The sequence below is a fragment of the Lithobates pipiens genome, unplaced genomic scaffold, assembly GCF_037356315.1.
Source record: "Lithobates pipiens isolate NorthernLeopardFrog02 unplaced genomic scaffold, aLitPip1_a1.2 Scaffold_1, whole genome shotgun sequence".
NCBI lineage: Eukaryota > Metazoa > Chordata > Amphibia > Anura > Ranidae > Lithobates > Lithobates pipiens.
The window spans coordinates 18,420,675-18,447,342 of record NW_027507685.1 but is presented as its reverse complement, the minus strand read 5'-3'; the positions used below and the strand labels follow the sequence as shown (position 1 = coordinate 18,447,342).

At 41.1% G+C, this 26,668-nt stretch overlaps 1 protein-coding gene across 2 annotated transcripts in view; it reads right to left on the bottom strand.

Annotated features, from left to right (window-relative positions):
• Positions 1-300: 300 nt before the first annotated feature.
• SERTM2 (serine rich and transmembrane domain containing 2) overlaps positions 301-26,668 on the bottom strand; it is an 88,154-nt gene continuing 61,786 nt past the window's right edge. Inside the window, exons 2-3 of one of the 2 annotated variants that reach the window (XM_077480677.1) lie at positions 18,593-18,756; positions 301-2,732 (exon numbers count right to left, since the gene is read on the bottom strand). In XM_077480677.1, the coding sequence (XP_077336803.1) occupies positions 2,052-2,333 (282 nt within the window). In that variant the 5' untranslated portion in view covers positions 2,334-2,732; positions 18,593-18,756 and the 3' untranslated portion in view covers positions 301-2,051. The remainder of the gene's footprint in view (positions 2,733-18,592; positions 18,757-26,668) is intronic. The other variant, XM_077480764.1, reaches the window with a different exon arrangement.

Below are 26,668 nucleotides of genomic sequence, written 5' to 3'. Positions count from 1 at the left end.
GCAGCAGGCACAGAGCAAAACACAAGCAAATTCTGGACCACAATGAACTAAAATATAGACTTAAAGACAAATGTGTTGATTTGCTATCAAAAGAGAGACTGTTCGTTTAGTAAAGTAAATGCTCATTTTGTGAAATGAATGTTGACTGAGCTTGGCGTCAGTCAACTAATCATATAATACTCGTATAATACTCAAGACAAAAATTCTAATTCTTGCAAAGGGAAGGCAAAACCAAACACAGATGCGTTCTTACTATAAATTAATATTATATTAGCATAAAAAAAGAAATATCAATTGTCATACAGAATAAACGTATGTTTATTTGTTATAATGTGGAATTGCACAACAATGCTATACAATAAAATGTACATTGACAAAAATCTTCATTTGAGGTTCCCTTCAAAAGACTCAGACAACACCATGTATATGAGGAGAAGGCAAAACATTTACTTTTCAGTCACTTATTGCTACTGATGCTATGCCTACAACTTAGGGCTCTCAATTGTGCCAACTTTAACAAAGCAACCATGGGTTTTTATCCCTGAAAATCTTTCACTACAAATTCTTCTGTGCCACTGGAGTTACAGAACTTATAGTATTATACTCAGAGTATTATATAACCAAAACTATCTTTCTGCTTTACTCCTGACACTCTTTTATCACAGATGTATATACCAGTAAAACAGAAGCCCTGCTCCATATTTGTATATTATGTAAACATTACTTTAGATAAAAAAATAATTCAATAGAAAATAAGCTATAATAGTCTGCTTATAATAAAACGGCATTCTGACTCAATAAAGTAGAGTAGATAGGACCAGTGGAATGCATTATAAACGGAGACATTTCAGGTTCAGACACATGCTGGCTTCCATATAGAAGCTACAAATGTGTAACATGTATTTTTATTTTTATTTATGTCATCATTTATTATTTTTTTTTCACGTTTCTTGCACCCATTCTACAACTATTTAACCACAACAGGCATGGTTTGTCAAAGAGCAATATTATTTGTTTTAATGTGAGCTGTTTAAGTTATTCTGAGATACCGGGCAATATTTTTCAACAGGGCTTGCTCTCCATACTAAAAGGATAAGTTTGTGCCATGAACCAATATTCATCCTCTTGCCAAAAATTAAGTAATGAACAGAGAATCTGTATCCTATAAAATACGAATTCAATCGCCAAAAGGATGCCTGTATGTAGTATTGAACTGCAATTTTAAAAAAATGAGTCTAAAATATCAAAAGATAAGTCCACCATTATGTTTGGCTATATCGGCCCCCTCATTGAGTCACACTTGTGTTCTAGTAGGAGGACTTTCAATTCTCCTTTTGTCATTTTTATAATGTAACAACGTAAGTTGTCTTCATGGATGTAACATAAAAAATATAATACCACATAATATATTTGCTGAAGGTCCACAGTAGAAACTTTACATAAAATTTTACACTTTAACATACCCTTGGACTTATTAATTAGGGCAAAGAGGAAGGTTCAAAGTGCAGAAAACCACAGCAATTAGTCACATACCCATTTATTGTTCTTTAGTTGGCATCACCATGAATTTCGCATGTAACCATAGGATACTTAACACCCCTGCTCTTTGCATAATTTTTTAAGAAGCTGACTGGTGTCCTAAACATACTTAAACCAAATTAAAAATCATGGCTTAGATAAACAGTGATTTCCTCTAAATTATAGGCTCAAAATCCAGTCACAACTTTCATTACCCAATGAAATAGATAGTAATGACAAGTAATAGTTTGTTGCATCAATTGACTTGTATGTTTGTGCTGTATCCAAAGTTATAATACATAGAAAAGTAACCAACATATACAATGTCATCTTAAAGTAAGCATTTTAGAAAAAAAGAATTTAGAAGTTGAACAGAATGTGGTCCTTCTACTCAACAAGGAAATGCTTGAGAAGACCATATTGATCCTGTTAACGTGTAAGTCACTTAAAGGTTCATCAGCATGCTTTAAGAGTTTGCAATTGCACATGTTAATCTGTGAAAGTCTGCAAGGTATCCAGGTTGGTAAAATCCATCAGGCACTTGGAGACCTTCCTTGCATCTCTACATCTGTGAACTGCGGCATCTCTGAGCTTTCTGTAGTGGTTGTAATAGGAGAGATAACATGCTTGATACGCAATAGCATAGTAAATAACAGAACCAGAAGCACAGCAAGCAGACCTAAGAACAAGCCAACATACATGTAAAGGTTAGAATATTTATCTGTGGTTGTGGCTGTTGCTTCAGTGGCCACTGTTGGAAACTGCTGTACATAGATAGTTCGGTTTCCGCGGAACTTGAAGTAGGCTTCAGTCATTGCTTGAGACACTACTGTGTACTTACAACTGAAGTTGTATTTTGAATAATGCTAAGCAAGGCAATGACAGTGTAGGACCAAATCAGAAGACCTAGATCTGCTGGTCAACTAATTCTAGTCGGTCAAATTTCTTTTTCGTATGCCAAATGTTTTTTGTTTTTGAAATGTAGAACAGCATGAGCCATAATTATTAATTTAATGTAAAATCAACATTGTCTGTGATTTAGAGCAAGCACTGCTGTTCATCTGCATTTCCATTGTGTTGGCAAAGTTCAAGAAGTTCACCGATGAAAACATCAAAAAGTGATTTGGTAAATATAAAATGCCCATTTGATCATTGAAGAGCTCATTCCTAATGGGACTTTTTTCTTCATCAGCTGTTCCTCCAGTGTTATACCTCTGTAACGAGAAAAAGATATATTGAAATAAAAGATCAGTAGAGATTTATTTTGTAAATATTGCTTCAATCTTTCCCATATCTGGCTGAAAGAGTTTTTCAGCTATGCATGCATGAAAGGAAATAATGTACCTTATTACCTAGTGTTGTGCCAGTGCAAAGTTGTTTAGTTGTATTATATCTTCTCTTAGTGGTTTTTTTTTTTTCAAGCAAGTGTTACTGATTGAAAAACAAACATAATGCATTTTAGGCAACAAGGCTTTCCACAATCATCCATAAGTTTAATCTGAATGCTAAAAAAAAACAAGCCAGCTGCAGGACGTCGGGAAGGGGTGGCTGGGGGGGCTGAAGCCCCGAATGTGACCCCCTAAAGCCCCGAGTGTCAGCTCTGCAGGGTAGCCCCGATGTGGAGAACCCGTTTGTAAACAAAGCAAAGAACATTTGCTGTTGGAAGCGGCATCCAATTTGCAATAGAACCCAGCCTTAATCGTGCTCCAGACCTTCACAGTCAACACACTGAAAATGAGGACTTCTGTTTGAGAGAAAAAGTCTATCTCCAGTGGTTTGATAAAAAAAAAGCTACAATTTAGGCTTTATTTTCACTTTCCCTTTTGACTCCTATGCAATTTACTGAATGGTAAATTCTGCTAAAATGCCCCAACTTTTGCCAACATTTCACAGAGGCTACAAAACTTGAATTTTGCTCATTCATCCCATACTCCCTACATCCATCTCTACCCAACCACTGATGCTAGCTGTTTTTTCTTACTGACCTGTAGATAACCATTTTGCTGATGTTATCTTTGGAGGAAACATTCGTTTATTACATTTAACTGAATGGTTTACATTTTTAAGTCTTATTCCGTGTACACGCGTTCAGATTTTCCAACGGGAAATGTTCGATACAAGCTTGTTTTCAGAAAGTCGGACCGTGTGTATGCTCCATCGAACATTTGCTGTCAGAATTTCCGCCCACAAATGTTTGAGAGCAGGTTCTCAAATTTTCCGCCAACAAAACTTGTTTTCGAAAAGTCCGATGGTGTGTGTACACAAGTCCGTCGCAAAAAAAGTTCCCGCATGCTCTGAATCAAGCAGAAGGCTATTGAACTGGCTATTGAACTTAATTTTTCTCGGCTCGTCGCACATCTTGTACGTCACTGCGTTCCCACGTTCGGAATTTTGGCCCAACATTTGTGTGACCGTGTGTATGCAAGACAAGTTTGAGCCAACATCCTTTGGACAAAAATCCACGGTTTTGTTGACGGAAAGTCCGATCGTGTGTACGGGACTTCACGGTAACCATCAACGTAAAGATAATTGTCACTCTGCCAAAGGATTAGGCAACAATACTCTAAAGTCTGTGACAAGTTTCAAATGTTATTCCCGAGTCTGGCTCGGGGTGGAAGTTTTACACCAAAAGCGGTAACCCCGAGCCAGACTCGGGACCACATTGCTGAATCCAGGAGGAGGCTTACTTACCTTCTCCCTTGGATCCAGCGATGTCCCCACGCTGTACGAGCGGCTCGTCCTCTGCTCAATTCATCACGGAGCCGATCTCCGTTCCCTGCGAGCGTTGCGATGCACGGGTACGGAGAACGGCGCCAAATTCAAAAAGTGAAACACACAGTATACATACAGTATAATGTAATCTTACAGATTACATTGCTGTATGTAATTATTTCACATCCCCTTTGTCCCTAGTGTTCTGTCCAGTGTCCTGCATGCAGTTTTATATTATAAAAACTGTTCTATCTGCCTGGAAACTGGAGATTGTCCATAGCAACCAAAACTGTCCCTTTAGATCAAAAATGATTTTAGACCAGCGATAATAAATTGTAATCACTCACAGAATTGAGCGATAGCGATTTGTGGGGAGATCCGTCATCAAATATTGAAAAGTAATGACAGCGACAATTCTGCAACTGAGCAAATTTCAGTGTTTTTGATTTCATTACATTATTAAATCATTTTTATTATTGTTATATTATTATTTGGTATAATTATTTATAGTTATTTATTATATTATAATTTATGATTTCATTTTTCAAACTTTATCATACCCGGGATGTCTGCTAGACTCTGGTTTGGACAAAACGCCAAATTTTCATGCAAAATAATTGTACCGCTTTTAGCACCTAAAATCCAAAATAATAATACCGCCAGGGAGGTTAATACACACAACTGCAAGTGTTGACTCTAGTAAAGCACAAACTTATTTCGCTGTCACTCAGAACTCAGTAGGGAAGAGCAAAATAATGAATGTCCTTGAAAATTGGACAAAAAATATTTTGTTCAATTGTATTGGAGTTTAAAATAAAAACAGACAGCAAGAAGATATACAATACAAAATTGAAAGTAACAGCACACAAATCACACTCAAATCCAACAAAAGGAAAACACACAAATGCAAAGAACAAAATGAAATAAATGAAACTGACCTCCCCCCCAAAATACAATCTCTTTATGAAGAAAAAAACAAGAGCTCTAGTCCTGACTAAAGTTTTGTACATATTTTTATGAATGATAACAAGCCAATATTGCTTAAAAGTACTTGTCAATTTTCAACATTAGGACCCTTGGATGATTCTCTCTTGCACTTCTGCTATACGGTGCATATCAGCCACCTCACTATCAGAGCACCCCTATTAAATCAAGCAAACCTTATCAATCCATATACAACAGTGCTCACCCAAATATCCAGCATTGTGATGGTTAAGGGAGACCACTCCACATGTGGCATTCTTGTTCCATACATAGTTGATGAAGTTGAATAAAGATACCAGTCCATCCAGTTTAACCTGAGTGTATCTGTGTGTGTGTTTGTTTATGTCACTTCCATTTTCAATTTTCAATATCCCTGTATATTATATTCACTGAGGAACACACCAAAGAGTTTATTTAACCTCTTGGCCGACGGAAAGTTTTACCCCCTTCATGATCAGACCACTTTTTGCTATTTAGCACTGCGCTACTTTAACTGGTAATTGCACAGTCATGCAACACTGTACGCAAATTACATTTTTATCATTTTTTTCCACACAAATCTAGCTCTCTTTTGGTAGTATTTGATCACAACTGATTTTCTTTCTTTAACCACTTCAACCCCGGAAGAATTTACCCCCTGCCTGACCAGGCCATTTTTTGCGATACGGCACTATGTCGCTTTAACTGACAATTGCGCTGTCGTGCGATGTTGTAGCCAAACAAAATGTATGTACTTTTTTCCCCACAAATAGAGCTTTTCTTTTGGTGGTATTTGATCACCTCTACAGTTTTTATGCAATAAAGAGGGGGACACCATAGTGTAGCAATTAAATACACTTTAATACAAAAACAAGTAGTAACTTACAGTTCAGAACAATTAGTACAGCTTAGTATAAGAACTTCCAGTCTCGGCCATGACCAGAAGTGACAACACCATTTTTAGCCAGATAACACTTCATTGAATAAGTCTGAAATCCTCCTTGGTCCGGGATTATTATGGATATCTGTAGGAGCTGATCGATCAATGAGGATCCAGCGTCTGTCCATATAGGGGCCTGACTTGACCTGTAGGGGTCTTCTTGTAAGGTCAGAGGCTGGGGCAAATGAGTGGAGCACATCGGATGGTGAAAGCAATTGGATGAAGTGAAAACATTTTTGTCGACTACTTTACACATGCACTTTTTCCATATGAACTGTCACTTGAAGATCTTTTGTACTGGACTTTCTGTATGCACTTTTATCACTTTTAATCAGCTGCCAAACTCGTGTCCAATCACGGCATAGGTCAGCAAGGAAGTGCGCACACAAGCAGGACTGTGACAGGTACTCAGGTACTCATATGGACTGTGACAGGTACTCGGGTACTCAGGTGGAATGTGAGAGGTAATCAGATGAACCGTGATATGTATTCGGGTACTCTAATGGACTGTGACAGGTACTCTGATGGACTGTGACAGGTACTTGTGTACTCTGATGGACTGTGACAGGTACTTGTGTACTCTGATGGACTGTGACAGGTACTTGTGTACTCTGATGGACTGTGACAGGTACTTGTGTACTCTGATGGACTGTGACAGGTACTTGTGTACTCTGATGGACTGTGACAGGTAATTGTGTACTCTGATGGACTGTGACAGGTACTCGGGCACTCAGATGAACTGTGACAGGTACTTATATGGACTGTGACAGGTACTGTACTCAGATGAACTGTGACAGGTACTTTGATGGGTGGTGACAGGTTCTCTTTATTGGGGGGGGCAATCAGTGTGATTGGTGTACAGTGTAAGCGGTAATAAGATGTTACCGCAATCTCCTTCTTATACATGATCGGTGTGTGAAGAGGAGAACCCAGTAACATCTCATGGTTAATGGGTAAATTTATTGATGTTTCACAAAATAAAACAATAATGACAACACATCCACATCTCCTAAAATACATGGTGAAATAATAATAATAGAACATCCGTTCAGATAGAAGTATAGTTGTTCAATATACATCAGTTTAGGCATTATCAAAATCTATAAAAAGAATAACGTATTCTTAATGAACCTTATAGTACATCAAGCTGATCATATAAAGAACTAACAACAAATCTTAAGTATATAATATCATCTGCATGAGTCTAACCTTGACACCTATTCCAGGGTCTACTGTGTACAGGCGAAACCACTCTGTAGAGCATTTGAAGATACGCCATCTCATCCCATTTTGCAGTATGCTATTTCCTACATTTGTTAAAGTAACAATGTCACCAGAGACTGAATTGATCCATTATGACCATAGCTTCTGAAAAGTTTTAGGGCAACCCCAAGAAGCATGTTAGTTTGAACAACGATAGTGCTCTATTGATCAAGTCTACCCAGAATTGAACAGAAGGTAGTTTTTTCCATTTGCGTGCTAGGGCTTTCTTAGCATAAAAACACTATATTCAACAAGGTCTTTTTATTACCAGATAAATCTTCCTCTCCAAAGTCACCTAAGAAACATCTGGCTGGAGAGTAAACATTTGAGATGGCCAGTTTATCCTGCAAGAACACCAGGACTGCCTTCCAAAATCTTGCTACATGTGGGCACTGCGAGATCATATGAAAATAATCCCCCACCTCAGTGTAACAGTGATAGCATTCAAATGAATCCGCCCTACCCATCTTATACAAACGAGCTGGGGTATAGTAAATTCTATGCAGAAAGTTGAATTATATTATTTTGTCCCTAGCAGATATCACAGAGGGCTATAGAGCCCCCATTACCTCAGACCATATTTCATCTGTTTCGGGATGTCAGATGTCCATTGTCTAGCTATTTTCTCCATAGTCTGAGAGGAGGAAGTCAAGAGAAGAGAATATTATCTAGAAATAAGTTTAGGATGGTCATCTTCAAATAGCAATTTCTCCAATGTAGAGGGGGAAAGTGACACCTCTGTCAAACCAAACTGAGCCGCTACCGTATGTCGCAATTGCAGGTAAATATAAAAGTGCTTGTTGGGAATCTTAAATTCCAACTGAAGATCCCTAAATATTTTAAAGAGACCATCAGAAAACAGTTGGTGAGGATATTTAATGCCATATCTGGCCCACCTTATCCCCTCAGGGATCTTAAATACTTCATCTAATTGGGGATTGAACCAAAGGGGTGCGTTGGGCGATGTATTCAAAGAGGAGCCCCCTATTTTCTTATTGTAGAGGTGAAAATTTTTATGCGAAAGTTTAAGAATACCCGCTCCTTCTTCAGGATATGGGCAATTTTTATAAAGTACATTAATCAATGCTTCGTAGGAGTGAACCAGGGCAACTTGAGCAGTCACAAGGTAACATCTAGATCTGGAAAAATACATACGCTGTTTTTAAAACTTTTTTTTTTTGCATTGATACATATTCCCTGGGGCAGGACCCAGGTCCCCAAGCACTTTTTATGACAATAACTTGCATACAAGCCTTTAAAATTTGCACTTTTGATTTTCCATGTTCGTGTCCCATAGACTTTAACGGTGTCCGCGTGTTCCAAACAAATTTTTTGCCTGTTCGCATGTTCTGCTGTGAACCAAACCGGGGGATGTTTGGCTCATCCCTACTTATAAGTGCAATACCACTCTACTGGGTATCTATCTAACCCCGGGGTTTTGTTAGGGGTGCATCGCCACTTCTATTTCTGGTACAGATATAGGGAGATCTAGTTCTGTTGCTGTCTCCTGGGACAACTCAGTTAGTGGGATCTTTTGTAAACATCGTTACACTTCTTCCATTTCATAAGACACAGAGGAGGAGTATAGAGTGGAGCAGAACTGTAGGAAAGCATTCGCTATGTCATCTGGAGAAGTACATAAAAGTTGGTGTTCATTGTATATATAATGAATAGAGGCAGGGCCCTGTTGAGAATGAGCTAAGTCAGCTAGCAGTTTGCTGTTCTTAGCTCCATATTCAAAGATTTGTTGGGCTTGATAAAGTAATTTTTTTGTGTCTTTTCAACCAGCACCAGTTCTAGTTGTTGAGCAAAGTCTTGCCACACCCTAAAATTAGAGGAGGATGGATTACTAACATATTCACATATATTAACACCACATGCGTTCGCCTGGAACACCAAGCTCATCCCTAATCACTATGTTAAGCCTGGGTTCACCACATGCGATTCAGACAGGAATCGCACTGCATTCCTGTTCAAATCATATGATATTCTTTAAGCCAAGTCAATTTCGTGAGTACTCGTACTTATGAAAATGTTTAGATACCCGAAACCAATACCTTTGTGGTACGATTTGAGCCCATACAAAATGAATTTTTAGGGGGAACTCCACGCCATGTTTTTTTAAAGTTGGTGTGGAGTTCCCCTTAAAATCCATACCTGACCTGAAGGGTCTGGTATGGATATTTAGGGGGAACCCCACGTCATTTTTTTTTCAATTTGATACGGGGTTCCCCTTAATATCCATATCAGACATGAAGGGCCTGGTAATTGAATTTGGGGGAACCCCACGCTTTTTTTTTTTTTTTTATCAGTGACTTTCAATGATTTCTCTGTATTACGAGGAGCCGACAATTCATTATAGCGTGATTCTAAATGACTTTTTTTCCTTACACTTTGTGCAGGGACAGTTCTAAGCACAGGAAACATGAGCCCCTTTAAAGGCATACTATAGACACCCCCCAAGTACAAAATTTAAAGGAATATTACACTTTTATTGTTTAGCCCCGTACACACGAGAGGACTTATGTCCGACAGACTTCCGAAGGAGTTCTGTCGGAGTTCTGCCGGAGTTCCGACAGAGTTCTGACGGACTTTTCGGCTGAGCGGACTTGGCCACACACAATCACATTAAACTCCGACGGATTCGAACGTGATGACGTACGACTGGATTCGAATAAGGAAGTTCATAGCCAGTAGCCAATAGCTGCCCTAGCGTCGGTTTTAGTCCGTCGGAATAGCATACACACGAGCAAATTTTTCGAAGGGACCGGGTCCGGCGGAGTTCCTTCGGAAAAATTTGAAGCATGTTCCATATTCTAAAGTCCTTCAGACTTTGGCGAGTCAAAAGTCCGTTGCAGCCCACACACGATCGAATAGTCTGACGGAATCAGTCCGTCGGACTTTGGATGTTGAAAAGTCCGCTCGTGTGTACGGGGCTTTTCACTTTAAGCATTATTAAAATCACTGCTCCCCAAAAAACGTCAGTTTTTAAAACTTTTTTTGCATTGATACATGTCCCTTGGGGCAGGACCCGGGTCCCCAAACACTTTTTAGGACAATAACTTGCATATTAGCCTTTAAAATTAGCACTTTCGATTTTGAACGTTCGAGTCCCATAGACTTTAATAGGGTTCTAAAGTTCACACGAAGTTTAGGTCTGTTCGCAGGTTCTGGTGCGAACCGAACCGGGGGGTGTTCGGCTCATCCTTACTACTGATGCTAGTCTGACTGGTCTACAGTTCCCAGGTATATACATCGGACCTTTTTTTAATTTTGGTACCACATTTGCTTTTCACCAATCAGCTGGTACCATTCCAGTCAGTAACCTGTCCTTAAAAATTAGGAAAATGGTCCGGCTATTCTTTGAGAATTCTTAAGTATAAGCCATCTGGTCCTGGAGATTTGTTCACATTAAGTTTTCTAGTCTTTTTTGTCTCTTTCAGCCACAGGGGTACATTCAATATAATGTTATTAACTTTTGACCCACTTCCGCTGCTCATCATTTATGGGGTTAATATGTTTTAACCTAGCTTTTTTGCTATTAATATATTTGGAAAAGTTTGTGGGATTTTTTTTTCCTCAACAATGTGTCTCTTATAAATGAATTTAGCTGCCCTGATCATGCTCTTGCATTTCTTTATTGCATTCTTTGTAGTTTTGTAATGCCGATGGTGACCCTTTGGCCTTTGATTTTCTAAGGACAGTTTTTCTCATTAATATGCCTTTTACACTGGTATTTAGCCACCCAGGTTAAACTTTTGCTTTTTTATATTTGTTGCCCATTGGAATGCCCTGACTAATGCAACCATTTAATATATCCTTAAAGTGTTCTTTGTTTCAAGAATTTTATTCCATTTAGTATTATCTAGTATGGTGTGCAACTTAGTAAAGTTGGCTCTTGAAATGTAACCTTCTTGTCATACTGTTGTGTCTCGTTTTCCTATAGTTTATAGCAAACTGAATTACTCTGTGATCCCTGTTACCTAAGTTACCCCTTACTTCCACATCTGCAATCAGCTAGTCCAGGTCCAGCAGAGCATTGTTCTAGTTGGGCTTTCCACTATTTGACTCATGAATTTGTTCTGCATTACATTCAAGAAATGACAACCCTTATGCCGCGTACACATGACCGGACTTTTTCGAAAGCAAAGGTCCAAAAATCTGACAGACTTTAGAAATAGAACATGTTTCAAATTTTTCCACCTGACCCAGTTCCTATGGAGAAATACACTCGTCTGTATGCTAGTCCGACGGACAAAAACCGATGCTAGGGCAGCTATTGGCTACTGGCTATGAACTTCCCTATTTTTATCTGGTCTTATGTCATCACGTTTGAGTCCGCCAGACTTTGGTGTGATTGTGTGTGGCCAAGTCTGTTCATTTGGAAAGTCTGTCGGAACTCTGCCGAAAGTCCGTCAGGAAGACCGTCGGACCTAGTCTGCCGGAAAGTCGGGTCGCGTGTACGCGGTATAAGTTAAAATAAAGAGTTCCATCTGCCCAATCAATATCAGGATATTTGAAGTCCCCCATGATTATAGCATTGCCCTACCTTCCCACCAACTTAACTCTTCTTCCTTCTTAATGTTATGGAGCCTATAGCATACAACCACAATTAATTTACTGTTTGTTTCATCCCTTTGAAGCTCCAGTCACAAAGACTCCACCTCATCACTAGCCCCGTTAACAATGTCATCCCTCATATTTAACATCAAATCACTCTTGACACACAGGCACACCTACCCCTCTTCTATCTGCCCTCTGCCTCCTATACAGGGAGCAAGCCTGGACAGTTGCCCATTATGTGGATTTTCACACTTTATATGAAAATATTAAAACAGCAGGCCGATCAAATTCTTTCTGTGTATGACCATCTTTATATCCTATATTGATGACAAGTACTGAATGTAATGCTGATAAGTTTAGCCTCATTGGAGATAAAATATAAAACAATGCAGCAATAAGAAATCTGAGCTGGACATCGTCTTTGAAAGGGCATATACCTAAGAAGGAATGAAAGGGGTCTGTATAACACATTGTATTACTGCAGTAATGTTTTGTACATTATTCAACAAACATGATGCAATCATCTCAAACTGGAGAACATAAAGAGAAGGTCAACTAAATCAATTAATAGACAAAGTTGTTGTTAAGAGAAAAGACGTTCAAAGGAGGATGTAATTACTGTGCATAAAAACATTCATGGCGCCATAGTGAAAACCTTTTTTTGGCATCTTGATCAGTATTGAGTCTCTTGTATCACACAAGGTCACCTCTTATAGTTTGTTTAAAAGAGTAATGTTCCATTTTTCCAGGAAGGACTTTAAAACTATCTTGGGTCTCATTTACATAACCGCAGAGGGCCATACATTGTCAAGAAGGAGTGTATTTCTTTGCCCGGGAGTCACAGGTATTTGCATATAGCAATGGCCAGCAGTCTGTACAAATCAATACTAGGCTGACATTCGTTGAAGCTGTAAGCGATGGAGGAGTGGCTTGGATATGCGCTTATATGCATAAAGCCATGGCATTTGTCAAAATTCATCATTGATTTGTGCAGGCGGCTGGCTGCAGCTGTATGTAATCACCTGTTACACCGGGCTCGCAGAAATATAACATTGTATGGCCCTCTGTGGGCATGTGAATGAGTCTTAAGTTAATTGCAGATACCGTATGTTGAATTGAGGTTTTGTTTTTCAAATCTGAATTGTAGTCACCAGGAAAATGGCATGTGTTTGAAGGCAACATGGTTTAATATAATATATTTCTGGAGTTTTACTGCCTGGTTGATAGAGCCATTAGGCCTGTTTTGGAAATTGTCATCTTGGAATGCCAGTACAGCAAGTTTACCCAGCAGGCTGTCCAAAACAAGGAGTCATAAATGGGAATTCATATCCTAACAGGATGTTCTTGCATAGGCCTCCTGATGTGATGTATGAGGGTGCTGTCTGGTCTGCAGCTCATACCTATTCCCGTGGCTTCCTGTTCCTGTGATCCGATCTGTTTCCTGTGTTTGACCCGGCTTGTTTTGACTACGATTGATCTCTGTTACCCTGAGCCCGGCCGGCCTTGCAGCCATGCTCAGCTCTATACTGCTTGATATCTTGTTGCCAAACTTTGCCAGTATCCTGACCATTCTCTGCCTGTCGTCTATATCTACATCTGATCGTCTGTTACCAAACCTGGCTTGTCTGACTACGTATTCAGTGTCTCCCAACTCTGCACCTACCAGCCTGCTTCCTGTTTCCTGCTGCATTAGCTCAACAGCAGCACTGAATGCCCATTTGGAAAGCACACTGGATGCAGGGCATCACCTAAATAATCATCCACGTTGGATGTGGAAGTTAACAGCCCTGGGCGGAGAGGACTAAAGAAATTGTGAAATGCATCACTTAGGCAGCCGTCTTCTCCATCGCTCCTCTCTTGACCAACAGAAGCCTCAAAACTATGTTTTCCATGACACTGTAACCGACCAGAGTCGGGAAAAGCATTCGATAAACTCCTTTTAAGGTTTCCTCAAGAGCTTTCATCTTCTGCACTCTCTGTGGGGACAGGATGAGTTCTGAGACTTTCCCCTTGTAGCAGTGCTCAAGGAGGTTTTCCAGACAATAGTGATCCTTCTCCTTTAGGCCATGTTTTCTGGGTTCTTTCGGAGCTTTGAAGCATGAGGGGGCCCATGCACCCCAAATATGCAGAGGCATGAAAAGCAGACTCCTTTGGGTCACTGAGGATTATAGTATCTGGAATTGCCTCCTTCCAGCCACATACTACTCCCAAGGGTTCTGGGGATGGAAAACCATCTCTTACTGTTTGATGTATGTCTTCCTATGCTTCAATGCCTCCAAAACTGCCAAAATCCTCCTCCTCATTCTCCTCTTGTGTGTTCTGTGGTGTAGGAACAATGGTCTCTGCATAAAATGAGACTTGAGAGGAAAGAAAGTCCTCCTCTTCCTTCCGCTGCTCTGCCTCGACTGCCCTGTCCACGATGTCATGCAAAGTCTGCTCCAGCAGGTACACAACAGGGATTGTGTCACTGATGCATTCATTGCCATGGCTCACCATCCTAGTGGCCTCCTCAAATGTTGACAGTACAGTGCATGCATCTTTTATGAGCAGCCACTGGCGTGGGGAAAAAAAGCTGAAGCGACCTGAGTCTGTTATTGTGCCATATTCACACAGGTACTTGTTGACGACCCTCTACTGCATGTGTAGCCACTGCAGCATTGCCAAAGTCGAGTTCAACCTGGTGAGCATGTCACAAATAAGGCGGTTTATGGGCAGGTGGAATTCCTGCTGAATTTCAGCCAACCGTGCACTGGCTGTGTATGACTACCTGAAATGGCTACGGACTCTTCTGGCCTGCTTTAGCAGATCTTCCAACCAGTGTTAATTTCATCAACCAAAACATTTTTGTCTACTAAATTAATACTATTTTAGTTGACTAAAATACAACTAAATCGAAAATGGCATTTTAGTCAAAAGACTAAAATATTACTAAAATGGCATTTTAGTCAAAAGAGTATAACTAAAACTAAATTGAAATTGACGTCAAAATTAACACTGGTCTGTAGTGCATGTTCAAACCTTAATACCATAAATAATAACATGTTAGATTTTTCACTCCAGCAATATATAATGGGTTTGGAAATTGTAGAGCAATACTTTAATAATGCATTACAATTTAACTACACCCATTGGATTTTAAGTGACTAAAATGATTATAGTTGACTAAAATGCACTGGAGATTTAGTCGACTATATATGACTAAAACTAAAACAATTGCACTAAAATATATGGTGTTAAACTTTCAGTAGCACGCTAAAATATACTGCATTAAATGGCACGTAACGCACTGAAATATACGGCGTTTAAGTTGCAGTAACGCACTGAAATATACTGTGTTAAAAGGTCACTACACTTACACTGACTGAACTACCACTAGATTCACACTAAAGTGACACTAAAGTAAAAATTAATGGACACTCACTACACTCACATTGACTAAACTATCACTAGATTCACACTAATGTAAAGTTGAATGGTGGTCACTAGGGATGGGCAAACGGTTCAGCCCGAGCATAAGTTCGGGCCGAACTTTAGCTGTTCGGACATTCAATGAACTGACCAAAGTGCATTGCAAGCCCTGATTGGCTGAAGCAGTGAAAGCTTCAGCCAAGCAGGGTACAGAGCACTATCAGAGTCATGATTGGACACTGTCATCATAACTTTATCCAATCATAGCTCATTCCTGCCCCACAGTATAAAAGTATTCTTTCAATGGCAGCAATTTACAGTGTGATTTCGGCGTGGAGAGAGATAGAACAGATCTCTGTTCCATGCTATCAGTTAGTGTGCTATACTGTGCTATTTTGCTTCAATTGTCAATGTAGAATATTATTTTAGTGTCAGTCTAGAGATAGTGTGAGTGTAGTGAGGAGGACCAACATCAGCTTTGCATAGTGTGCAGCTAGAGAAGGGACAGCTCATACAGTTTCAGTGTAGTGTAGTGAGACCATGTCAGTATTCTTGACATTAGTTTATAGCTAGAGTAGGGACAGTTCAGATAGCGTCAGTGTAGTTGAACACATCTATTTGATTGCGTTACTGACAGTTTAACGCCATTTACTTCTGTGTGTGTTAATGCCAGTTTAACACCACATAGTTTTGCATGTGTTACTGCCAGTTTAACGCTATATAGTTCTGTGTGCGTTACTGCCAGTTTAACGCGATATAGTTTTATGCGTTTACTGACAGTTTAACGCCATTTACTTCTGTGTGCGTTACTGCCAGTTTAACGCCATATAGTTTTTGCATGCGTTAATGCCAGTTTAACACCATATCATTTTATGTGTGTTACTGCCAGTTTAACGCCATGTGTACGTTACTGCCAGTTTAATGCTATTTACTTCTGTGTGAGTTACTGCCAGTTTAACGCCATATAGTTTTGTGTGCGTTACTGCCAGTTTAACGCCATATTGTTTTGCATGCGTTAGGCCGCGTACACACGGGCGGATTGTCTGCCCAACTTAGTCCGCTGAACCGTGTTTCAGCGGACAATCCGCTCGTGTGTGGGCTTCAGCGGACTTTTTCAGCGGACAGTCTGACGGACTTTGTCTTTCGGAATTTCCGTAATTTTGTCCGTCCAAACTTGGTTTTGTCCGTCCAAACTTGGTTTCAGCGGACAGTCTGCTCGTGTGTAGGCAAGTTGGACGGACTAAGTATGGCGCATGCTCAGAAAGGATTTACACGGCCGAAGGTTGCATTGCAGTGTATTGGACGTCGTTTTTCTAGTCCCGTCGTACGTGCTGTACACGCCATCGCGCAAGTTTTCAGCGGACTGTCTGTTCATCGTGTGTGGTCAAGTCCGTTCATTCAAAATTTGGACGGACTGTCTGTCGGATTGTCTGACGAACTTAGTTGGGCAGACAATCCGCCCGTGTGTACGCGGCCTTACTGCCAGTTTAACTCTATATAGTTCTGTGTGCGTTACTGCCAGTTTAACGCTATATAGTTTTGTGCGTTACTGCCAGTTTAATGCCATTTACTTCTGTGTGCGTTACTGCCAGTTTAATGCCATATAGTTTTCGTGTACGTTAATGCCAATTTAACGCCATATCGTTTTATGTGTGTTACTGCCATTTTAACGCCATGTGTGCGCTACTGCCAGTTTAATGCCATTTACTTCTGTGTGAGTTACTGCCAGTTTAACACCATATAGTTTTGCGTGTGTTACTGCCAGTTTAACACCATATCGTTTTGTGTGCATTACTGCCAGTTTAACGCCATATTGTTTTGCGTGCGTTACTGCCAGTTTAACGCCATATAGTTTTGTATGTTGCTGCCAGTTTAACGCCATATAGTTCTGTGTGCGTTACTGCCAGTTTAATGCCATATAGTTCTGTGTGCGTTACTGCCAGTTTAATGCCATATAGTTTTGTGTGTGTTATTGCCAGTTTTACGCCATATAGTTCTGTGTGTGTTACTGCTAGTTTAACACCATATAGTTTTGTGCGTTATTGCCAGTTTAACGCCATATCGTTTTGTGTGCGTTACTGCCAGTTTAATACCATATCGTCTTGCGTACGTTACTGCCAGTTTAACGCCATATAGTTCTGTGCATCACTGTATGTTTGGCGCATTATATTGCAGTATATTATAGTATATCCGTGGAGTGTGTCTGTGTAGTGTGAGTACTCAAATTAAAGTGCACCAAACACCTCTTTACATTGATTAAAGTGCATCTACGTACAGATTTCATCTTCTTCTTTATATTTGCTTATAAGCACTGCCCTCTCCCTCTCAATAATGTCTGCATGGACAACAAGGAGAGGCAGATGTTCTCTTGGCCCTGTAAGGGGGCCAGCAGCAAATGTGTCCACAGGCAAAGGTGGACATGGTGGTCAGTCCTCAGGCAGGGCAACATTTCCCCTATTTAGTGAGTTTGCCTATGCTATCCAGCCACAGCATGCAGAGGAGGTGGTGGCCTGTCAGTATGGTTTTCTTAAAGATGCTGCACAGAGATACGCAGTGCAACAAGGGGGCAGATTATTATTTCTCAAGGTACAGCTAAAAATGCACCTTATAGGCCTTTTATACATGGTCACTCTAATTTTTTGCTCTGTTTGACCAGGTTTCAATATAGTATAATGTAAATGCTCCCAAACTACCATCAATTTCAAAAGAGGAATCTTTTATTATTGTACAAATTAGTCACTGTACAAATGTAGGGTCATTGTGCATCTCATAATAAAATGTCTGGGGTCAACCAATAGAAAAAAATTATAAATTCCAGTCAAATGGAAAGGATGGATGATGTGTTTTCTTTTTCCATACAAAATTATTGGAGATTAGATTTCAAAAGGTAAATTCAATTGTGTACACAGTTTCACAGATGCTATCTAGTGATTGATCAATACATATGATATGAGAGAGGTAGCAATAAAGTTTAGAACAGCCTCTAAGAACAGGTACTGTTAGATGGGATAGCACAAACATGTTCACTTAAAATTTTTTATATAAACAAAAAAAAAGGATAAAAACTATTTATAATTGATAAAATTCTAAAATTATAACTGAATTCACCAAAAATCCATTATAGCCTCCATGAACTTTTTTTAACTTTTGTTTGAAGAATTTAAGCATAACAAATAATTCTGAAGCCAATGGGAGTTGGTTATTTTAGAATTGCGTGTAAATTACCAAGGTTAGCTTGCTTGTCAGACATCACTTCCTACATTAGAACTGCTGAACATGAAGTTGATGGTGTTGCGTAGTGGAGTAAGGCAGCACTGCTGAATTCTCTGTCTTTCTGAGCTTAAGCTGTACCAAGTTTGCTGGGGTGGTTATTTGAAGATGGCAGTATGCTGTTGGGAAAAAAATAAATAAAATAAGCAGGCTTCTTTAAAGTGGTGCACGTATAGGTATACAATTGCTTGAAAAATAAGATGATGTAAAAAAAAAGGCAAACATGTTATCCTTGATGTCATGATTTGGTGGTATTGCCATTTATATTTCTGGTGCTCAATAAGGTAATACTTTAAGGGTGAGGTTAAGGGTTAGCTTTGGGTTAGGGTCAAGTGCTAGTGGGTTAAGGTTAGGGGGTTAGTAAATATTTCAATGCTAAGTCACAGTAGTTTTTAGCTACACCTACAACAAGCATTAGGTTGGAGGTTAGGTTTAAGTCTTAAGCCCCATACACACTATCAGATTGTCTGCTGATTTTTTCCTTCAGGTTTACCAAAACCATGTAGTACAAGGGCCTGCCTGATTGCATACACATTGAAACCCCTAAGGTTTGATCTCATATTATATGGTTTTGGTAAATCTGATGGAAAAAATCAGCAGACAATCTGATAGTGTTAATAGAACAAACTATTCCCAACACACACATTTTCTGTAGCGATGGCTGTATTTGTAAGTGGGTGCTGAAGCGACCAACACCTGGAACCGTTTATAGGCAGAGAGAGTGAGGTCACCAGCACACCAAGATCTCCAAAACTGGCCCAAAGCTTTAATCAGTAATCACATCATTACAGAAGAAAGCACAACATTTCGGAGCCATGCAGGTCACATGCCTGATGAAGGGGTCCTGCGTCGCTCTGAAACGTTGCTTTCTGCTGTAATGATGTGATTGCTGATTGAAGCTTTGGACCCATTTTTGAGATCTTAGTGTGCTTAGTGTGCTGGTGACATCAGTCTCTCAGGCTTAATATTAGGGTACTGTTAAGAGTTCATTTAAAATCCAAAGTCAAAACGTATTATTATTTTTTTTGTATAGAGTAGGGAATGGTTACTCCCCTTTTGTTTAGAAAAAAACATTGGGGGCGTGGCTTGGCGCCGAGGGAAGATGGACGCTTGAACCAGAGCTCCAGGTCCCCGTGGTCCAGCTTTCATAGGCTTGGCGGCTTCGTCGATCCGCTCCGGATCCCAGCGGGATGCGGATCACCTGCCGATTCAACATATCCCGGACATTTTTCGCTCCCGCGCCCGAGGTACGTCTCAGGAGGCACAGGCCGCAATGCACGAGGCCTCCTCACACAGCAGAGCGACACCTCGCTCCAGGAGCCGCAGCCCGCAGCATTCCCCGCCGGCCTCCGACTCACAGCAGTCTTTGAGCCTGGCTGACCTCCGAGCCGTTGCTGCGGATATAAAATCAGCTATGTCAGCGGCTATATCGGAACTCAGGGAAGACTTCCACAGCATGGCCATTAGAATGGAGGAGGTGGAAGAGACACAGGCCCGCCATGATGCGGCCCTGTGTCACGTACAGCAGCTGACGGAATCACATGCCATCCACCTCCGTGACATGAACAGACACGTCGAGGACCTCGATAACCGAGGAAGGAGACGGAACCTTAGAGTAAGAGGTCTCCCCAAAGCCATAGATGCCCCGCAGCTAGTGAGAGAAATTACAGCCATATTCAATGATCTGCTTGATCACCCCCCAGACACGGCGATTCAGATGGAAAGAGTCCATAGAGCCTTGCGCCCTAGAGGCAGAGAGACTGACCCCCCCAGAGACGTTATATGCTGTCTTTCTGACTTCATTCTCAAGGAGGAAATAATGCGCAAAGCTAGAAATACTGAGAGGCTTCTACATCAGGGCTCAGAAATTAAAATTTTTCAGGATCTCTCTACCATCACGCTCCAAAGGAGAAGAGAACTGAAACCTCTGTTAGATGTCTTAAGGGCCAGAGCGATTCCATACAGGTGGAAATTTCCATTCTGTCTAGCGGCCACCGCCAATGGTCACACTTTCCACCTTAAAGTCCCTGAAGATCTGGAGCATTTCTGCAGTTCTCTCCATATTCCACCAGTAGAAGCTCCAGATTGGTATAGCGACTTCCGCATATCTCCTTTGCACAGGGCAGAATCAATGGATGGAATCGCCGAAGCAGGTAATTACAGCGTGAGTCGCCGCCGAAGACAACCTCACCCATCCTCCCCGCAGAGACCTGCGGGGTTACTGAGAAACACGAGCCCCACGGCTTCTCCGGTCCACCGTAGGCAAAGACGAGCATAAAGCGGGTCAGATCGATCCTTTGTTCCTATCTCATCTTTCGTTTTACCCCAGATGAGTGCTGTTTTTCCTTTATAGTTTCCTGAGCTCTCCCTTTTCAAGAATAATATCTGACTTTTTGCCTGATTACCTATGATTTGTTGACTTCCACCTATATCCTGGTTTTTACAACAAAATGTTAGCTGATCTGCTATTCAGACATGGACTCTATTGGCCTGCAGGCCCTGTTGCACCATATTCAATCACCGACCTCACTGCGTTATCAGTGTTTGGACCTTGAAGTCTACACAATACAGAATACCATCTCAGATATGTCTCGTTAAGGACTGTTAATGATTAACATACTGCTTAGGCTCTCCCATAGAGAATTGGCCATATTTCTATAGTATTCTCCCGACCCGTTGTACACGAACTGCCACAATATCTATATGGTCCTCGCTTCACGCTCAGTTGTCTCTATGCCCGGAGAAAGTAACTTAGATCCCCAGTAGAGGTTTTGAGTGGTTACCTCCGCACTAATGGTGGCTACTCTAACCCTCATAGCACGCTGTCTCCCACGATTAATGACTCAGTCTAGAATATGTTTGATATCATCCAGGAATGCTCACCAGCTAGCTATCTAGCTGAGGCCTGTTATTAACCGTTCTTTTATTTTTACAGTTTCCCGGATGAAATGTTGTTACGATCGATGGTGCATCGCCTGCTTCCGCTATTCCTCACATAGTGGGACTGAACAGTTCCGGATAAAGTTCATTGGCCTTTCTATTGCCCCAAATCTAGTTAATATTATTCATTAACTCGCGCAAAGTGGCGCACTCCCAACAAACGCAACCTAGCACCAGTTGCTTTCCTTGACTGACAGCAGCGGGGCCAGGTGAGCACCACCGATCAGCTTATATACTAGGTTTAGCATTGTTCTATATATGCTTAAGAGATTTTTTAGAGACATCTAATACTTACTATATTAGACGTACACTGTTGACTCAATGATATGTTTACAGTACTGTTTGATGCAACGACATCACGCCTGTTGTCGTTTTCTGTTCAATTGTTGGAGATCTAACTCCTTGAAATTTTAAAGATCTATAATTTTGTTATAATGGGTTGTTACTATTGTTGGGATTCACTCCCTGCATATGCTTTATTTCCGTTAGCACTCCCCTTACTTGCTCCCTTACTCGCGTACCACGTAGATGCTCCTAGACGAATCGCCTTTACAATCTCCAGCTCATTCCCCAACCTTCCCACACCGTATTCAAAAACGCTGATAGCCTGCCATACACTTGGCACTTAGGACCTCACGGGACCTTAGTCTCAACACCGAACAAAAACCCTCCCTCCCTCACGCGCCAATCACTCCCACACACAGGGATCTCGTCAGAGATTCTCCTGACACTTATTGGGTGCCAAAATTCGGTGCAACCCAACTGTTGTTACCGACCCCAATATTTACTCCACTTCCCCTAGGGGTGTCCTTTCCATTATTGAAAGGACACTCCGCCGATAAGACTAAATTTACCCATCGCCTCTCCTTTCCACTTCATATTTCTCTTTTTTCTCTCTTCCTACCCCCTCAGACGTTTCTCCCTCCTCCCCCTCACCCCCTCCCGTTAGTCCCCCGGCCTAACCACATAGTTCCTCACCACCCACATCGCATACCTTTGAAGATAACAGTTAAGAACGTTTAACTCCTTGTCGCTTCTGTACACCTAGACAAATACTTTCAATGGCTTCCCCTAAGACTGTGCTCACGCCCAGCACCTTAAAACTCATCTCCTTAAACGTGAAAGGCCTGAACCTTCCTGAAAAGAGATCTAAAATATTAAACAGCCTAAAGGGGATGCGCGCGGATGTAATTTTCCTACAGGAGACTCACTTTAAGTCTCAGGCCATACCAAAGCTCTCTAACCATCATTATCCAAAGTGTTATCATGCAACCTCACCAGACTCCAAAACAAAAGGGGTGTCAATCCTATTGTCCAAAAATGTCCCCGTTCAAATCGTTGACTCGTTGATTGATACCCAAAGAAGATTTATTTTCCTAAAAGGTACGTGGCAGGGTAAACCTATTACACTTGCCAATATCTATAGTCCAAATTCGGGTCAGGTCACCTTCTTCAGAGAAACCATTGCCCAACTTACCACATTTCAATCAGGTATGATTCTGTTGGGCGGAGACTTCAATGTCCCATTGGAACCACTCCTTGACACTTCGACGGGCACTTCCCATCTGCCATACAGAGCTATCCGACAGATAAGACTGTCGTTACAATCTCTCATGCTACACGATACATGGCGCACCTTAAACCCCACCGAGAAGGACTTCACCTTTTTCTCGGCCCCTCACAACCGTTACTCCAGACTTGATTACATTTTCCTTACACAAACCGACCTCCCTCTCCTGTCTGCGACCAAAATTGAATCCATGTGCCTATCTGACCATTACCCAGTTTCCACCACATTGACGTTACCAGTAATGCAAGAACGCACACAGGTTTGGTCCATGGACTCCCAAATTTTAACGGATTCACTACATACTACTGAAATACAACAATGCCTGACAGACTATTTCACACTTAATGACACCCCAGACACGACCCACATGACACAATGGGCTGCCCATAAGTGTGTAGTTAGAGGTAAACTGATCTCCATATCAGCAAAGATTGCGAAAGACAAAAAAGCTTTCCTTTCCGGTCTCTATGTTGAACTCAAACGACTAGAATCTGCCCATAAACGCACCCTAGCCTCCAATACCCTCGTAGAGTTGCAAGAGGTTCGTACCTCCATCCAGACGGAACTAAATAAGCGGGTAAAAAAAGATATCTCCTGACCAAAAAGACAGTTTTATGAATTTGGCAATAAGAGCGGTTGCCTACTAGCTAGGGCCTTGCAATCACACCAATCCAAACTGAATGTGCACTGCTTACATTCCTCCACAGGAACTAAACTAACCACTAACAAGGATATAGCGATGGAGTTCGAAAATTTTTATTCCAAATTATATAACCTACCGGGATCCACTGGATCGTCTAAATCCCACGAAACACGTTCCCGTTTGATTTAGCAATTTCTTGAGCAAAATTGCCCCAAATTGACTAACAAAGACCTTATTGATGGCCTGGAAGGCCCTCTCACTCAACAAGAGTGGGATATGGCCCTTAAGCAATCTAAAGTAGGAAAATCCCCGGGCCCGGATGGGCTCCCAACGGCATACTACAAGACATTCTCAGATATCTTGAAAGTTCCCTTTATGAAAGCATTTAATTCTCTGCTTACCCATGACAATATCGCCCCTGAAATGTTAGAAGCCCATATTGTAGTAATACCTAAAGGAGAGAAGGACCCAACGCAAACGGCTAACTACAGACCAATCTCTTTACTTAATGTGGACTTGAAACTCTTCTCTAAAATCTTAGCTAATAGGTTACTAACTATTATCCCCGATATTATCTCATTAGATCAAGTAGGTTTTGTCCCGGGCAGGGAAGCCCGGGACAACACAATTAAAGCCATCAATATCCACCATATCATTAGAACATCCAAACAGAAGAGCTTCTTTCTGTCCCTAGACGCGGAGAAGGCATTCGACAGGGTAGCATGGGACTATATGCACGCTGTTCTACAACATATTGGTTTGGGCCCGCAACTGATCAACTTTATTCAATCTCTTTATCTAAACCCATCTGCGAAAATTAGGGTCAACCGTACCCTGTCGAGTGCCTTCTCCATCCGGAATGGGACCAGACAGGGATGCCCCCTGTCCCCCATTTTATTTATCCTAACTTTGGAACCCCTGCTAAATAGTATTAAACAAAATCCCGACATCACAGGTGTACAGACTGGTAATAAGACTAGCAAACTAGCTGCATATGCAGACGATATCTTATTATTTCTCTCTGATCCGCACACTACTCTCCCGATCCTTTTAGAAGAATTTCGCCGGTTTGCCCTACTCTCTAACTTCAAAATTAACTTTGATAAATCGTATGCTCTTAACATCTCCCTTAGCCCATCCGAGGTAGCTCATTGCAAAACAAACTTCCCTTTCAAGTGGGACGCACACGACATTACATACCTAGGTATCAAACTACCAAGTGTATTAACCAATCTTTATACTATTAATTATCCAACCATCCTCAAAAAAATTAGTAACGATTTAAAAAACTGGAATAAACTCCCCGTCTCTTGGTTTGGAAGAGCTGCAATAATAAAAATGAATATCCTACCATGTCTCTTATATGTGCTACAAGCAATACCGATACGTCTTCCCCCAGCCTTCTTTAGGGCGTACAAATCCGCATGTATTAAATTCCTGTGGAGCTCACACAGGCCCAGGGTCAAATATGCCCAACTTACCCTTCCTAAACATTTGGGTGGGATCGGTTTACCTGACTTATCTAATTACTACACCGCTGCACACTTGACCAGAATTGTGGACTGGAACGTTCATGCACAAAAAAAAGACTGGGTACAATTGGAATCTTCCCTCACCAAACTTCCCTTACGCTCTCTACCATGGATCAAATATGTACACTACAAGACAGACGTTGACTCTCATCCACTCATTGCACCTACGCTACAATGTTTTCGTACTCTATGCAAGCGGCGCCTGATCTCCTCTATCCCGGGACCGCTTACGCCTTTGAAATTTAACCCAGACTTCCCTCCTGGAATGCATAGCCAATTTCTCCAGAAACATTGGGCATATGATCAAATTTTGGTGCAACATTTTTACTCTAATAGGACAGTATTAACGGCTGAACACTTAGCGACATCACACGGAAAACCCCCCATACCACGGTGGACTTTCTATCAAATCACACACTATTTGAATACTATCTCTAAAGCACAAGAATGCTCCAGACAGTTGACATACTTTGAATCGTTGTGCATGTCCTCCGCACCTCAATCGCACCTTATTTCCCAAACCCAATCCCTTCTATTCCATGATAAAACTCCCAAATCTCTCAAAGTATGTGAAACATGGGAAAGAGATCTAGGGCTCAATTTAACGCAGGAAGAATGGGAAAATATACTTCTTCATATACACAAGGGCTCCCTTAATGTTTGTACCCAAGAGAACGGGTATAAACTTCTCACGCGGTGGTACAGAACACCGGAACTCCTGCATAAATGGAGCCCTAGCACCCCTGCAACGTGTTGCCGCTGTCAACTGGCTAAGGGTACACTGTTACATATTTGGTGGGAGTGTCCCCAAATGCAATCCTTCTGGAGGTCGGTTCACGAACTAATCCACAAGATCACCACATATGACTTACCTTTTACCCCAGCACAATTCCTGTTGCACCACACTAATATAAACACCTCTTCTTACCGGAAGTCCCTACTTATTCATTTGATCAACGCCGCAAAACTTTGTGTTCCCAGATATTGGAAATCCCAAAATAGCCCGTCCATCAAAGACTGGACATTGAGAGTCCAAGCGATAGCTGAAATGGAAGAACTAATAAACATCTCCAGAGATACCCCACAAAAATTCACTCAGAAATGGGCCTGTTGGAAAGAATTTGAGACTACAACGGTATATAAGTCCATTTTTTCTAACCCTGACTGAAGTCTGATATCAACCCCCTGTACTCCACTTATGAGGGAACCCTGTGTTTGTTTTATTATATATTTCTAAGTTTGACATGACATTTTTGAAAATTTGTTTGCAAAGTATTCTATGGCATTTTAAATGATTATTGTCGGATGGTTCTGGGTGTTCATGTCTGGATCCCTCTTTCGATCCA